Source organism: Canis lupus, chromosome 35, assembly GCF_003254725.2.
Source record: "Canis lupus dingo isolate Sandy chromosome 35, ASM325472v2, whole genome shotgun sequence".
NCBI classification, from domain to species: domain Eukaryota; kingdom Metazoa; phylum Chordata; class Mammalia; order Carnivora; family Canidae; genus Canis; species Canis lupus.
The window spans coordinates 22,997,233-23,014,648 of record NC_064277.1 but is presented as its reverse complement, the minus strand read 5'-3'; the positions used below and the strand labels follow the sequence as shown (position 1 = coordinate 23,014,648).

General features: G+C 43.3%; 1 protein-coding gene across 7 annotated transcripts in view; it reads left to right on the top strand.

Moving 5' to 3' along the window:
• RIPOR2 (RHO family interacting cell polarization regulator 2) overlaps nucleotides 1-17,416 on the top strand; it is a 219,586-nt gene that overhangs the window by 156,153 nt on the left and 46,017 nt on the right. For all 7 annotated transcript variants that reach the window (XM_049105879.1, XM_049105881.1, XM_035710589.2 and 4 more), the window contains exons 2-8: nucleotides 4,205-4,331; nucleotides 5,671-5,826; nucleotides 6,651-6,729; nucleotides 8,451-8,474; nucleotides 9,575-9,628; nucleotides 13,188-13,337; nucleotides 16,867-16,930. In XM_049105879.1, the coding sequence (XP_048961836.1) occupies nucleotides 4,205-4,331; nucleotides 5,671-5,826; nucleotides 6,651-6,729; nucleotides 8,451-8,474; nucleotides 9,575-9,628; nucleotides 13,188-13,337; nucleotides 16,867-16,930 (654 nt within the window). The remainder of the gene's footprint in view (nucleotides 1-4,204; nucleotides 4,332-5,670; nucleotides 5,827-6,650; nucleotides 6,730-8,450; nucleotides 8,475-9,574; nucleotides 9,629-13,187; nucleotides 13,338-16,866; nucleotides 16,931-17,416) is intronic.

Here is a 17,416-nt window from a genome sequence, read left to right as displayed (position 1 = left end):
TTACTAGATATGGTATTTGGAGAGCCTTGGCGTTACACTTTGGGTCCGGTTCATGCCAAGTACTGTTCCACCTCTACAAGTTTGGCAGATGAAAATAAAGATGTTGGTACAAAGCTTAGAACTCATAATAAGAACCTCACTGGGGGAATCGGAATTGTTCTGGTGTAATGAGAACTTGTGACACCAAACACATTATTTCTTGGAAATCTTATTTCTCCTTTGTGAGACTTCTATACGACCGTCTAAACATGGTTGTTATCCAACACTTACGATGTTTGTTCTTTCTTTGTCCTTTTTTTATTGAGGTATAATTGACAGGCAATATCCTATTAATTTCAGGCGTACATCACAGCAAGTCAACATGTTTCTACATTATGACGTGACCTCCAGGATAAGTCTCATTGCCAACTGTCCCATCATATATACTTTTTTGTGCGATGTTCTTTTTCTTCTAGTCTTAACTTTGGCAGCTCCAAATGTCTGCCATTACAAAAAAGAATTTTGCATCATGGGGCACCTGGGTGGCTCAGTCAGTTAAGCAACTGCCTTTGGCTCAGAACATGAACTCAGGGTCCTGGGATCGAGCCCTGCATCGGGCTCTGCACTCAGCCAGTGGTTCTGCTTCCCTCTCTGCCTCTGCCCCCTCCCTTCTTGTGCTCACTCTTTCTCTCTGTCTCTCAATAAAGAAAGAAAATCTAAAAAAAAAAAAAAAAAAAGGAAAACCACAAACATTAAAATATGCTGGACTACTCCTCAGTCCCTCTGATCCATAGACTGTGCACACTTTCAGAGCTTTTCTATTCCATTTAATACTTTATATTGTTTTGTTTTTAACACTCCTTGTATCACAGCTTTGCTCTGAAATTTGTCCTGGTGATCTTTCCACGTGGGCCTATTGTTTTTAAAACTGCCGCCTCGTATTCTATCCCATGGTTTTGCCATAATGTAGTGACCATTGCTGTAAAGATGATCATTCATACCCTTTCCATTTTTCCACTGTTACATTACTTGTCAGGAATATCCCTGTATATGCCCATTTGTGAACTTGAGTCTTTGTCTCCAGGACGTACCAAAAAGTAGATGGAATGTGTTAAAGGACACGTATGTTTTACTTTTTAAACAGATGCTGCCAGATTGTCCTCCAACCTTTGGGTACTACTTTGCACCCCTACCAGCAATAATCATATAGTTCTACTGTGGTCCTTTTTTTAAGTTAAGGCTTTTAGGCCAAAAAAAGCATCCACTGTTAAAATGCAAATTATCTGGTGGGGATGGCTGGTTTTAAATCCTTAAAGCCTTGAAAATGAGTGGTGTAGTTTTGGGGTGGTTTTGCTGGACGCTGGAACTGCTGCCTCCATGGGACTTCTAGGAAGCCAGAGAGGAGTCTGCAGACTTAGCAGATTTGGCAGGCCCAGAGATGGGAGTGGGGTCACCAAAAAGGTGATCACAGAGCATTGCAGGTTGACTTGCAAGTGGGGAGGAGCTGAGGAAGCTGGAAGACTGGTAGCAAAAAACTAGCCCTATTTCAGAGTTAGGGTTGTGGATGGGGCACATGTTTGTGTACTCTCTGTTCCTAATAGCTTCTCCTCTGTTCCTAATAGCACCCCGTCCCAAACTACTCCTTTTCTCCAAGAGCCTGACATTGTGTGGAGGCTGTGCACACTTGTTTTATGACTCTCCTTGGGCAGTTTGTCAGCCTTTGGGAGAACTGACTCTCAGGATAGAGATCTCAGCCTAATCCAGCTCTCAACCAAATTCTTTCCTGATAATGATCATTTTTAAGACCAGAAAGGCTCATTCCTACAGATCATCCATTCAACCTGTAACAGAAAGCTTCTGAGGGCTGCACCCACCCTGAAGCACTTTACAATCTTAGAATCATGGACAAATGTTTATTTTATTCTCAAGACCATTCCTTATCTATCACTGAACCGAGGAAGAAGGTAAATTATTCTAGCATCTGGCTCATATGTTTTACTCGCTCACTGTTTAATTCATTTAAAGACATTTAAACTTTGCAAAGAGAGGCTTATTTAAAACTGAATACTACTTTTTAAAAGTGGGATTTGATAAATTTTAGCAGATTATTTTAACTAAAGTTTTCAAATTTCAACCAATATCATCTTTTTTTCCTTTGCTTTGCTGAGCCTAAGAATCACCTAAGGACCTTTTCAAAATCTAGATACCCACATGGCACCCCACATTAATTAAACTGAATGTCTGGGCATGGGAACCAGGTGCCCATGGTAGAAACTGGGCGAGAGAAAAAAAAATCTTTTTGGCTTAAAAATTTCTAGGAAGTACAAGTCATGCCATTAAAATATTTTAAATGCTTTAATTCTTTTTCTGTGATCAAAGAATTCTATAATGCAATAGATCTATTGAACACTAATTTACAAAATGAGATATAATACTAATAAAATTTGCCAAATTTAGGGGTGCCTGGGTGGCTTACTCGGTTGAGTGCCTGACTCTTGATCTCTGCTCAGGTCTCGATCTCAAGGTCATTGAGTCTGAGCCTGTACTGGGCTCCATGCTGGGCCTGGCACCTGCTTTAGGCCTTAAAGTGCATTTTTTATTATAAAACTAATGAGTACAGAATTAACATAAGCTATAGTGTCTAGTTGATACTCATGTGGATACAAAGGTAGCACAGGCAGGCTTTAGGAACCTAAGAAGTGGACGGGCCCTCCTCATAAGCAGCAGAGGGCACTCAGGAGAACCTCATTAAGTCTTGCATTTTGTCCTCCCATTGATGCACCTGATATTAACTTGACCACACACACACAAACACACACACACACACACACACACACTTCCACTTCATCTCTTTTAAAATTCTAAAGAATGCCTGCAAAATTTAAACTGCCCCCACCCAAGGCTGGAATGAAATGAGTGGGACCCTTGTCTTCATCCAGGTCAAAGAGCAAGCCTGTCGCCTGCTGACTCACTCAATTCTGTGCCCATTGCCCAGTGAGTCAGCATCTGTGCACCACAAGAATGCCTTGCAAACCCTGGAGCTGCTTTCTTCTAGAGAGGGCCTGAGGGAGGGAAGGGAGGGAATGAGGGGATTTAAAAACCAGCTGCAGGGTGCAGAAGGAGCCTGTTGTCCTCCCTCTGGGGAAGCAACTCACTGCAACCTCCTTCCCTTGCTGAGTTGCCTGGAGGAGCTTCGAGCAAGGCCTGGTGAGGTTGGCTCTTCCATCCCATCTGCATCAACCAGAGAAGTTCTTCTGCTATCTTTTAGCTTTCCATGCTTGCTGGCTGGACATTTAAAGGACAGTTTTTGGTGTCCATCTAACAGGCCGTTTTGGTGTCTGCCCACCTTGCAAATGCTCACTCTGGACAGTAGCTGCCCCCCATCTCCTGCTCCTGAGGACCTGCCCTTCGCCCACCCCACCCCCCTCACCCACCTGAGCATCCCCACTAAGGCAATGGTAGGTGCTCCCACTCCTCCCCACCTAGGGGAATAGTTACATAACAGCTCAGGCTGTTAGTGAGTCTTGACAACAGCCAAGCAAGCGACTAGCATGGGGGATGTGCCTTCTGCTGATCTTCCCTCTCACTTGGCCGCTCTGCTCTTGTTGTCGTATCATCATAACCTAGATCATCAGCACTTGTGGGAGTGCTCTCTTTACTCGTCTTCTCTTGGCGCTGCCACAGTAATATGATCATTATCTTTCAAAATATACTGAAAGGTAGAAAAAAGGAGAACATGGCTAAGTAAATTCATCTCTCAAGAAGCCTAGTGTTCTGAGCCATCTGACTTCTCATTGTAGAATTCTCCCCTGAGATCTGTGTTTTGAATGGAAGCAGGACTCAGCTGACAGTTCGAGTTGGCCTCTTTGTGTGTTTCTGCTATTGTTTTGTTGTTGAACAGAGGTAAACATTCCGAAGTTTTCGTGTATTTGAACCTTGTCTAAAAAAAGTAATAATAATAAATCCCTGAAAAGAAACCTGAAATGACTGATAATTGTGTGCGATTTCTATTTATTTCTGTCTCAGTAGGTGGGTATCTTTTTTTTCTTCACCTGAGAGCTGAACCCTTTGGTTTGAAGAGAAGTCAGAGGAAAGAAGGCTTACAAACATCTCATCGTCTCATGACTCACCTCACCTCACCTTTGTCATTGTTGACAGGCTTAGTGGGGTTTTTTTCTGTCTGGACCTGCCTGTAATTTGCCATCATCTTTCCACTGTCTTCCAGGACTACCAGCCAGACTCCCAGAAATCATGTTGGTAGGATCCCAGTCCTTCTCGCCTGGGGGGCCCAATGGGATCATCAGAAGTCAGTCCTTTGCAGGGTTCAGCGGCCTTCAGGAGAGGCGATCCAGGCAAGTCGTTTGCTCATGTGTGGTTCTCTCCCGGAACGCATCTCTGTGCAGCTCGAGAAGGACGTGAGCTGATGCTCAGAAGAGGCTGTGCGAGCTTGCAGCCTTGTCAGAACACACACACACACACACACACACACACACGTCCTTTTAATCTCCTTCATGGAAAAGATGTAATGTATTGAAAATTAAGTGCTATAGTTTCTTTTCTGTCACTGAGAATTCCTCCTGCCAAGCAGATGGCTGAAGATTTTGGACAAGCTGGTGGCCTGTGTGCCTTGCTCTCCCCACCCCACCCTTTGGGCAGCACATTGTCCCTGCCACCAGATGTGGGAGCCTGTTTGCTGTAAAGTTATGCAGTGTGTAAAGACGGCCTCTGCACATCGACTCTGGGAAGCAGATGTCATTGGGACACAGGCTTGGGAAAGTTAGTCGTCTGGTTTCTCTGGAATCTCCCTCTATCTAAAATAGGATGCAGGGGAACTCAACAGGGAACACATGGGGAATGAAATAGGTTAACACAGAGTGAGTTTTGTTTTCGGTTTTTCAGACACAACAGAGGTCTTGGGCTCTCGGGAGCCTATGTGCTCTGACCTGTCTTGTCCTTTTTGGTACAGACAGTCATGCAGAGGAAAATAATAACTGATCTGGAAGGCTCGGGGCAGGCACCTGCCAGACCCAGAGGTCACGGCTTTCCCTTTGACAGCCGGGTCTGTGAGGCTCTGGCCTCTCCATCTCCTAATCGAATCAGTGGTTGGGGTCTAAGTTATCAGGTGTCCATCTTCCCCTGCAGGCTGCCTCCCTGCCACTAACAGAGACGCTGAGTTTTATGCTCTACCTAAAGATAATTTACTCCAGAAAAAGAAAGCTTAAAAAAAGCCATAGGTTAGGCCTTATGTACCTTTCCTTAACGCCGTCTGGAGTGACCCTTTATCTAGAAACAGTTCCTTTACATCCTAGTCAAATTTAGTAGACATTGTGCCTGATGTAGCATTGCACACGTATTTTTTTTCTACTGAATTGTACCCTTCTGCTTCCTCGTTTCCTTGGAAGCACTTGTCTTTCTGTAAGGTTTCAGTGACCTGGTTGGTCTTCACTCAGAGCACGTGACCTGACCCTGGGTAGCCATTGCCCTGCAGACTTTCCCAATTTTAGCGGTTCACAAATCTAAGAGTAGATCTACTGCTAAATTACACATAGAATGGCTCAGGTTATTCAGCTCTCAGGGACTGAGATCTTCCCCCAAAAGACACTAATGCAAACACAAGATGATCAAAAGGACTTTTCTTTGCTCAAACCCTTTTGGATGCCGAGACTCACGATTTTCTTTTTCTTGGTGTAGATGTAACTCCTTCATTGAAAATCCCTCTGCTCTCAAGAAGCCTCAGGCCAAGCTGAAGAAAATGCACAATTTGGGACACAAAAGCAACAGCCTTCCCAAAGAGCCTCAGCCTCAGAGGGTGGAAGAGGTCATCAGAGCCTTGAAAAATGGACTCGAGTAAGAGCTCTAACCTAACAACGCCCTAGAATCTTGTTCCTTTCTGAAATCCCCCTGGGGCCAGGGCGGGGCAGGGGGGGTTGGGGGGGAGGAGGAGAAGGAGCGTGCAGAAAAAGCTAAAAAGATCATTTTAAATTGTTGATTTCTGTAGTAGATATTTCATTCTCACACCATAATCCAGAGGCCTTCGATGAGTCTCAAACATGTGAAATATGTTGGATTTCCAGATCCCATTATCCATAACATTGAAGGAGATCTCAACTAGTCACGCATTTAACTGGACACAGTGTTAGTTTCACTCAGACAACAGTAGACAGACATCTCCATTTTTGTGATTGCTTAGGAAGGATTCTGGAACTTTCTCAAGTTATTATATATTATGTTATGTTATATATTATAGTATAGTATATCATTATAAGGATCGTTTGCCCAGAATAAAATCTCCCTGGTTTTGGGGGGAGACCTCTAGAGTCAGTGTTGTACTCAACTAGATAAAATTCTCTGAGCTTGGACCCAGGACTGATTCCATAGTTATTTTGCCCATTCCTTCCCCACTGGTTTTTCGTTTTTTGGACTTTCAGCCTCACTGGGGTTCACTTTTTTTTTTTTTTTTTTTCACCAGTGGATGGTGTCAGAAGCAACCACTAGAGCCTTCAGAAAGTGGAGAGATTTGGGAACAACACGGCCTCTTCCCCACTGACTCTGCCCTCCCCCAGAGCAGGGCACAGAGTCTTTCTCTCCTTCAGCAGGACTAGGTCAGCACCAGCAAAGATGCCCCTTGATGGGCACAGAGTTCACGAGCATGTTTCCTATTATTTTTGCAGTGAATATCTGGAGGTTCACCAGACAGAGTTGGACAAGCTGACAGCTCAGTTAAAAGATATGAGAAGAAACTCTCGCCTGGTAGGTTCCATCCAATCTTTAGGACGTTAACACAGTATTCCTTTTTTTGGCTAAGTATCTTTTCTTTTCTTTTCTTTTTAATCTTTTTTTATTGGATGGGGATGGGGAGCTAGGGATGAGTATGGAGACAAGGAAGAACCTTTAAGAAAAGCAGACCCAGGGATCCCTGGATGGCGCAGCAGTTTGGTGCCTGCCTTTGGCCGGGGGTGCGATCCTGGAGACTCGGGATCGAATCCCGCGTCGAGCTCCCAGTGCATGGAGCCTGCTTCTCCCTCTGCCTGTGTCTCTGCCCCCTCTGTGTGTGTGTGTGTGATTATCATAAATAAATTTTAAAAAATTAAAAAAAAAAGCAGACCCAAGGAGCAGAGTCCTATCTGCTTCCTGATGGATATTGGAGAAGAAGGTTAAGTTTCTTCTCAGTGTTTTATTCTTCATACTTCTCAGTATTTGACAAGCATGTTTATGCAGATACACTTCACAATCAGGAAAAAATGCTAAAGAATAGCAACTACAACCCCTATGCCTCTCATCCAAATAATATAAGGAAATGAAAAGTCTGAGTTGTCCTAGCATTTTGTTAATACAGAATTTGGAACCCAGAAGCACTAAGAAAATAGTATAGGTCAGTGACATCAGTACAGCAAAGGGGATCCCAGGGACACCTGTAGTGGGAGGTTGGGAGAAGCCCCTGAGCCTGTTCCGTTCCATGTCTTTGTGTCCAGACACTTGCAGGTGTCCTCTATTCTAATGAATTTGTGAGGACTTGTCTGGTTGAAGAGGTGCTTCTCACCTACACACTACTTTAAATGATTTTGTTCTGTTCAAAAATGATCTAACACCTTAATGTTTCAAGGCATCAGAAAGCTCAGAAGTCTCCACACAACACATGATACCGCTGCGCATTAATAGCTGCTGTCTTCTTCTGTTTTCAGAGATAAAATAAAATGCGTAGTGGTGTCCTTTTCGAAGGTGCAGAGGTTAAAAGCTTTATAGAAGTTAAAGATTTTATACCCTGATGTTAAGTATAAACCGCCCCATCTCTGTGGGGAAGGACTCCTTATGGAGTGGCTTCCTGCGCTTTGGAATGCCCTTGACCATCCTCAATGGCAACAAATGTTTCTCCTTGAAGAACAATGGTGAATGGAGGCAGTAGCTTCCACCAGGACTTGGTGTTCCATAGGAAAAAAAAAAAAAAAAAAAAAAAAACTGCTCCTGAGGGGGACGTGGGAATGGTGTGCCGATTCCACTGTAATGTGAGCATACAGGAAATGAACTTGCTTAAAATACAATTTGTGAAAAGCCTATCGCTGCACTCCAGACTCTTCTTTAACACCAGTTTTATGTGTTTAAACAGGAAGGCAAGTGTTCTTTTAACACAGCTATACCTGCTACATTTGATGTTAATTTGTTTTATTTATTTAAAAGTTAATATGAGTTTATGTGCCCCTCGGTGTGTAAGACAGAAGACCTGAAACCAAGTGAAACCCTTAAAGCTCCCAGGGTACAGAGAGATTGGGGTGGAATTCTGGAGACACAGAGGATAAATAAATACTGGCTCTTAAAAGTACTCTTACTACCATTTCAAAGAACCCAGCAGAATTTGGCATGAATGATCGTTTCTTCACTGGTAATGCAGAAATGCAAACTAAATCCCTCTATTGATATTTGTAACAATTTTGAGGAAAATATATTTTAATCCAGGTATTCCTTTTTTATTTTAGGGTGTGCTGTATGACCTAGACAAGGTAAGTTATCATTCTGTGCAAGAGTGTTGCAAAAAATAAAACACTGCATTTTTGGAGAGTCCGTGATTTCCTCTTTAGGCACAAGATCCCCGAGAACTGATGATTTTTCTAAGCCTAGTAAAAGTCATGCTTTTATCTAGTGAGGGGGATAAATAAGTCCCATGATCTGAGCTCCAATACCATCTTGAGGGTCGCTTCCATAAAAATGTCACCTGGTTGTAGGATTTCACCATGTGCTGCTAAGTTCAAGGACTTCCCAGGTTTTCAGAGGTCCTTACCTGTGTTCCCTCTAAACATTGACTACCATAGTTCAATGACTACCATATTTCATCAAATTGAAGACCTCTTAGATTGGAAGACACACTGTCCCTAAAGAAAAAAATAGTGATTCCAGTTAAACCCTGGCATGGTTTTTTTTCTGTTCATTTAAAACTTGTATTTAATACTTCATGACAAAACTCTTCTAGGCTTCTTTTAAATGTAGATTTCGTTTTTATTTATTCATATATGCTGCTACTCCCTCCCCGTGCCTTCCCATGGATACATAATTGTATGCTGAATCATGGTGTAATGTTTTTTGAAGACATTTGGAAGGGTAATTAAATTTAAGGCATGTAATAACAATATTTATAACTTAAACAAAGAGATGACACATAAACCACTGTGATTATCTTTGAGCATGCACCGACAGTAGTTTCAAAATGCACCCCCGTTTCAGAGGCACTGAAATGTAGGGAGGTGAGTTCACTTTAGAGATGATAAAATATATTACTCTGAAGGATTACAAGTATACCCCATCGTAATACTGTCCTACCAGAAATCCAATGAATTCCATTCGATTGGCTTCCCTCGATGTTCAACACAAGGATTCCAATAACTAACTCAAGTTCATCTCTCGGAATATTTATTTGATATTTTAGAAAATACTCTCCAAGTTGTTATTAGAGAATCTCTGAAATAGCCAAGATTGGAAGAAAGGGGAGAGAGTTAGCATTTTCTGGTAATTTTGAGTATGAGATAAGCAGATATTCTTGCCAGTCTTCTAGACATGTTAAACTATAAATGGCTGTACTTTTTCAAACTTCTCCTTTTAATTCCAGCAAATTAAAACAATTGAAAGATACATGAGACGCCTGGAGTTTCACATTAGTAAGGTAAGTTCCTGGCTTTGGTGTTTCCTTTCTTAGCCACTAATCAATCTGCCTCTGGCCCAAGCATGGCATCTAGTCTGTGGAGAATTTCTTACCTGATTGACTCTTAAGCTGATTAGCGATGAAGCCCTCCAACAGGCAGTAAAAGTGGAAGAAATAAAGAAAAGAGCCTGACAATCTGGCACAGCTCTGACTCTACTTCGGTTCAACGAACATTTATGGTTTGTGCCTCCTGGTGGGCTTTTAATCCTGGTGTAGTCTTGGTAAAGATAGAACCAAGCTGACTCCCCAAGAAATTTCACACTTGCATAACTTGTCCCTCTTGCCACACATACAACTTGGCAGCCTGTAAAATTCTTCATGAAGGCCTTGAAAGCACTGGTAGACAGCTGCCATGTACGTCCCCAACTTTCTCAAGCTCTTGGTTCCTTCTACCCTTCCTCACATGGCATTGTTTCCAGGCACCTTTCTACCTTTGTCGCCCCCATATGTGTGCGTTGTTTTGTCAAGATCCCTGACACCCAGCCCCAAACCCTATAAATCGTTCACTAATGGTCCAACCAAGCAAGAGACTAGAGGCTTCAGCCAATCTCTCTACTAGGAGTCCGAAGCCTTAGGTTCCAGTCAACATGTTCTCTGGGCTATATCACCTATACAGACCTTGGTTTTCCACTCTGTAAAATGGGGCTGGGAGGTGCACATGATCAATCTAAATGATCTAAGAATTTTTTCATTTTAAAATTCTGTGATTTATGTGCTTATAAACACATTCATATGCAACTGCCTTTGCATGTTCCCACTTTGCAAAAGAACTATTGCCTGGGCGAATCTGAAATTGCTCCAATTTCTTTAAACTCAATAAATAAGACAATGACATGCATTCAAAGGTATTTGTGTGGCAAGCAAGTGTTGGCAAATTACTCTGTTTAGTTTGAAAAACAGCAAGAAAACAAGATCCCTATCAGGTAGGAGTGTATTTATCCATCATGTATCCATTTTTGTCAGACATGACAATCCTGGTAGTTATGAAAGGTTGAGGGCAGACTGTTTGCAGTACCTTATGCATAGCATGCCTCACAAATGATATTTAACTGAATAAGTCCATCAGTTGATTTGATGAGAACCCTTGCTGATGTATGGATGAGACCAATGCTTGCCTACAGATGGGCCCGTTCCCACTCCATTGAATACATAGTTAACCCTTATCCTACTGGTTAACTCCATCTGGCTAGGATAGAGTGGTATTGAAATGAAAACAAAGAATTAACTCTTCTGTAAATGCAGAGTAACAGACTGTATGTTTAGGGCTTAACTATGTCCCCGTGAGCAGTTTCCTGTAGAGCGGATTATAGTCTCAGACGTTAGCAAACCGGTAGTGGGGAAAAGGAAAGAAGAGGCAGTCTCCCAGGGGACCCCATGGATGAAACAGTCTAGCCTGCCCTGGAAGAGGGATCAGCTCTTGTGTTTCTAGGGGGTTTGTGGGCACCTTCCCCAGTAGAATGATCTGCAATGTTTAGGTAAAATTTCAGATTCCAGCCCAGACTAACCTACTGAATTGCCATCTCGGAGGGAGCCATGGGCATCAGCATTTTAACAAGCTCACCAGATGAGTCTTAGCTTAGTTTTAAAGTAGGGCAACCACCTTCTTTGCCAGTCACCAACCCAAAGATTTCATCAGCAGATTCGCCACTCTTGACTTTACATCTCCCTTTCAATCAGGGTCAAATCCATTGACCCCACAGATGGAAGGCTGCTTTCCAGAGTTTGGCAATTGCTGTCAGCAAAATGGATGAGTTGTTGAAGGACAGAGCAACAGAAAATCCTTTAACCTGAGAAAAATTTCCAGTCTCTTAATGTTCATCTTCTAACCTGAGCATGATTGATGTCTCTGCAGAGATGGCAACGGTGCAAAATTCCACTTACTCGAACAGGTCCTACTAACACTTTGTCATGAGAACCCAAAAACTTGCCTGCAGAACAAAAGAGGGATCTTCAACTCTGAAACTCATTATATTCCATCTCCACTTTCTTCTGATTTTACAGCCTTGTGAGGGAACAAAGTTTGCACTGAAATGAAAAATTCAAGTCATCCTAGACAGATTCCCGCCTTGCGGAAGTCGTGCATTTCCTTAGCTGGTGTTTAGTGTCCTTTGCATCTACCTGCAAGTTCTGTAGTTACCTGGGGAGTGTGTTAATAATGGAGGAGAGAGCACAGGACTGTGGACATGGACGTGATCAGGAATGACCAGATGTTGTCGACCTGGGCACCATTGATATTTAGAGATCGTCTTTTGTTGTAGGGTGCTGTCCTCCGTACTGCGGGATGTTTGGCAGCATCCTTGGCCTCTGTACCTACCAGATGGCAATAATACCTCCCAGTCATGATGCTAGGAAAAAAATGGCTCCAGCTTTTGCCAAATGTCCCCTGTGTGTCAAAAATCACCTTGGGTTAATTGAGAATTGCTGTCTTAGGGACAGTAAGTGATTATTAGGCTTACAGAATGAGTATGATCAATAGTCATTTGCAAACAGGTTATTATTGTTTAGAAGTATAAGTGTAGATATACAGCAGAAAAACGCTTACCTCCAGTATTTTTATTTATGTTTTTGGTGGCAGTATCATTCACACAAAAAAAAACTGCACAGTTCCTAGGTGTTTGGTTTGATCAAATATTGACCATTGTGCTTCACCCTCATTTTATTTTAAAGATTTTATTTATTTGAGAGAGAGAGAAAGAGCATATGAGCATAGAGAGGGGCAGAGGGAAAGGGAGAAGCAGACTCCCCCCTAACCGGGGAACCTGATGCGGAACTCAATCCCAGGACCCCAGGATCACTACCTGAGCCAAAGGCAGATGCTTAACTGACTGAGCCACCCAGGCGCCCCTCTTCACCCTCATTTTAAGACTTATTTAATAACTTTGTTCTCGGGCAGCCGGGGTGGCGCAGCAGTTTAGCGCCTCCTGCAGCCTGGGGTGTGATCCTGGAGACCCGGGATGGAGTCCCACGTCAGTCTTCCTGCATGGAGCCTGCTTCTCCCTCTGCCTGTGTCTCTGCCTCTCTTTCTCTCTGTGTCTCTCATGAATAAATAAATAAGTCTTAAAAAAAACAACTTTGTTCTCTCTACTGTTGAGGCTCTTTATTGAAAATGATTTTTATAAAGTGTTGCCTCAAGTTCTTTTTTAAAAAAATGCTAAACGTAGATGTGTGAACATCACCTTGTGATAGTACTCTTAAAGTGATAATGGCCTCGTGGAAACCCTTCCTGTGTTTGTTCCTTATGTGGAAGATTCTGGTCTTCGTCATCCAGTACTTGGCTCACACAGCTCACCAATGTTAAGTTCATTTTCATTTTGCGTCATTGGAAAGGCAGGCTCAGATAAAAATATGCTTTGAAATAGAAAAATGGACTCCAGTGGCTCAAAGATGATTGGTCTCCATCTAAAAGTATGACACTTCTACAGGAATCTCTTTGATGAGGTCAGAAATACCTGTAAGAACTTCATACTGGCCTGTGTAACTTCTTTCAAATGGGATTAAATACTGACATGCCTTCCAACAGGTAGATGAACTCTATGAAGCATATTGTATCCAAAGACGCCTCCAAGATGGTGCCAGCAAAATGAAGCAGGCCTTCGCAGCCTCGCCCACCAGCAGAGCTGCCCGGGAGAGCCTGTCAGAGATCAGCCGCAGCTACAGGGAGTACACGGAGGTACGTGCTGGTCAGCTCAGCAGCTCACTTCTGCAGGGTTTGTGCAGCCTGTAGCCTCATCCTACTCTTTAGGGAGATGTTTAACTATTTGATTCTTACATTGTTTTGAGGGCATCTGGAATTAAGATGACTTTCGGGTAGTTCTGTCAGTTAGTTATATTTTGGTTCAGAGTCTTCACTGGACTCCGCTACTTTCGTTGGCTTTTGTTGGTCCCTGATCATCACCTGCCAGGCAGTCATCTCCTAGTGCCTTGGAACATGCTTGCTCATGGATATGTAAAGCTACAAGATTTGAGATGCTATGAACCCATTCACTGACCAAGACTTACACTCTGTGTGCTCCATGCTGCCTTGTAGTCTTTGCCTCAGCTAGGCTACAAATGCTTGTCGAAAATTTCAGTGACTGCATGTGTAAGCCACAATGCCCTGGTTTTTGATGTCTTGAGTGCCCTTCTACATTTTCTAGCATACAGTCTAATTTCACTTTATTCCTGGAAGTTGAACAGACTTAGTGGTTAAGATGCTACCCTGGGTGTTGAGTATCACTAATGTTCCTCCCTGGGACTATTTCATCATAAGAAAGTCCCCTTCTATCTTAAAGGAGGCAAGATAAAGAACTCTGAGCAGAAGTGTACTTCCCTGGCTTCTGTCTCTGAGGCCCATGCACATGACAGAAGGAGGTCTTCACTCTTCCTAGGGTCACCTGATACCAAGTGTCTTGGATGAAAGACTGAATTATTAAAGCAGCATGTCTCACTAACCAATGAGTCTGCTCAGAGATCGAATTTCGTAAATGAAGTCATTGGCCTCGTGAGGGTTCGTGAGGGTCTGCTGGACAGTTCCCAGAGCCGAGCATCTGTCTCAGCCCTGCAGGAGTAGGGACCTCATGGGTCACCTTGTATGGTCACTCCAGCAGCACCTCTGGTCTGAACCATTTATCTCTTCCATGGTCTGAAACAGGGCTTCTCTATCTATGCCCCCTTTCAGAAGAATGCTTTTTAAATGCATAAAATAAAATACCCAGAATCTAGGAATTCAAAGGAAATCCATCATGTTGAAATAGTTATTTCAGTATTAGCAGCACAGTTATCAAAATATCTTATAAAGCAAAGTATTTTGATACGCTACTATGCTTTGTCTATACCACGTTATTAGCACATTGAAATTCCGTTATAAGCTCTAGCAGTGCCACTAGCTATTTGAAGTTATAAAATGTTCAAGTAGCAAAAAGTAGAAATGATTTTTCAAGGTATCTGGAACCAGTGATGTGGCGTGAACACACATGTGATTTCTATTAGTGTCAGAGTCTCAGGCACGAGTCATACCGCTGGGGCTTACTTTCTACATTTGTGATACTTCGACACGACACATTTCAATTAGAGGTTGTAACATAATGAGGACTTTCTTTTTCCCCATCCAAATTTATGGACCCAGGGGTTGAGACTCCCGGGCTTAGAAGCAGCCCTGGTTCATGGGACCTATTTGTGCATGGCCCTGAAATAAAAGAACATTTAAAACAGTCGTTCAGAGCCCACGAGCAGATAACTGACAGCAGTCTGGAGATGCTTCTGTTCTAGAACACTTGCTGCCTGTTTCAGAAACACCTGTCCTTGCTCAGGTGCCAGCCCATGGCATCATACTTTGCTCACAAGTTCAAAGACGTAGAGTACAGTTTCGGCAAGCAGAACTGTGCCTTGGAGAGGAAGGAAGCTGGGCTTCTGTGGCGTCCTACCTCACTCTCTGTGGTGTCCTACCTCACTTGACATCAGGTGGTTTTATATCTTCACGTTACTGCAAAGCCAGGATTTTCTCACAAAGAACATTTTGGGCAAGAGGCTCCAGGGGCTTCTGCCGGGGGCAGCAGTACTCATCAACAGCTGCCTGGTGAGATGGAAGAGAATCCTGCCTATAGAAGTCCTCACCTGCTAAGCTAGCTGCCCCCCTAGGTTTTTTGAAGACACTAGTGGCAACCCTGGCTTGTATGATAACATCGCTGATGTTCGGGTAAGTGAGACACGTGGTGCTCAAAGAAAAGTGCTTTATGATATGAGACTTTGTTTTCAAAGCTTTCAAGCAGTGCAGAGCTCAGACTTCAGGAAGTTTTGAAATTTCCAGGTTTGCTAAGCTATTCAAGGTACTAACAGCTCACATGGTGGGAGGAAGGCAGTACCATTCCCTTTGCACCCCAGCAACACAACAGTTCAGGAGAGTGATCTTTTGGAGCAGAACAGAGGTGCAAATAAAAACCAGAAGCTGTCACCTTACTAATCAATCCTCAAGTCCTCAGCACACAAAATGCAAATGGGCGCAAACCCTGCCAGCACTCACTGGGCTGGCCACCCCAGGCCCCCGCCCCCCAGCATGGAGGCTGGCTGCAGAGGGAGAAGCCTGCAGATGCCACCCCCTCCCCAGCACCGGGGTGGGGTTGGGCGCGACTGCTTCCTGTGGCAGATGTGGTTTCCAAACTGAAGCTGTTGAAGCTGGAGCAAATCAACATAAAGGTTGAGACTAGTATAATAAACGGCACCTATCTTTACCAGTTGGTAATATTTTGCCATATTTGCTTTCCTTCTCTCGCACAGGCTCAATGTTTTCTTTCATTATTATTATTTTTTTTTATTGCGGAGTCATTTGACCATAAATAGTAGACATTGTGACACTTCACCCCGTAAGTATTTTAGCACATCGAATAGCCAGTGCATTTTCAGGCATCCCGTATTTGGTCCAGTCATGACTTCTACAACGTTTTGTTATCCTTCAAATCAGGATCTAATGGAAGGTAACAGGTGTCATTTAGTTTTTATGTCTCTTTAACCTCTTTTGTTTAAAACTTTTTCCCCACAACATTACCATTTTATAGAATCCAGGCCAGTTCTCATAGAATATCACGTTCTGGATTCGTCTGTTGATGATATAATTTGATGAGATAATTGATATAACATCTGAAGGCAGCACAGCAAGTCTTCTGTTGTAGGGGGTCCCAAAGTCAGCAACTTAAGAAACCTGATATTCTCCACTTAGGAGAAGACTGCTTTCCTTCTTTTTTTAAAAAAATATTTTTTTATTTATTTCTTTGAGAGAGAGACCATGAGCAAGGGGGAATGGCAGAGGCAGAGAGAGAAGTAGGCTCCCTACTGAACAGGAATCCCAACCCGGGGCTCGATTCCAGGACCCCAGAATCATGACCTGAGCTGAAGGCAGGTGCTCCACCGACTGAGCCTCAGGTGCCCCCAAACTGCTTCCTTCTTACCTAGCATCCCAACCCTCATCATTGTGCATGGAAATAAGTGAACGTGTCCCTCTGTGCTCTGAATGTCCCATACACCAGAAGGGTCGTGTAGACTCGGGGGAAACATTTCACCCACAATGCTTCACAGGCACTGCCGTGTAACTCCCTGCCAACAGGTAAATGCCTCCCCTTGTTCAAGCCTCAAGCCTGGCTTGTCTGCAGCTGCTAGAACGTCATGTGCTTTGAGCTGCTGTGTGACAGAAGCCTAGAACTGATGCCAATCTTCTGTACTTTTCACAGAATATGTGCACCATTGAAGCAGAGCTGGAGAATCTGCTGGGGGAGTTCTCCATCAAGATGAAAGGTATTATTCAGAGTAAGGAGCCATGTCCACAGACAGAGCTCCTTGAAGTTTGAGTGCACATGCTATTTTTATTTTTCTTGCCAAGACACTGTGCTGCCCACACTTTCCTCTCCCAGTTTGTGAGTATATTGCTGTTCTAGAACCTTCTTGTCCTGACACTCACCTGCGCCCTTAAATCTTTATTATGGCAGGATCTCAAACATACACAGAAGTGAAGAGAATATTACAGTGAACCCCACATCACCCAGATTTCATAATTAGCAAGGCTCTGGCACATTGGTTTCATCTGTTTTTCTCTTTGGTGATACATAACCCAGACACATGAGTCTGTCTGTGTGTATTTCAATAGGCACCCCTTAAAGAATGGGGGCTTCTTTTTTTTTAAAGACCTTTTATTTATTTATGATAGACAGAGAGAGAGAGAGAGAGGCAGAGACACAGGCAGAGGGAGAAGCAGGCTCCATGCCGGGAGCCTGACACGGGACT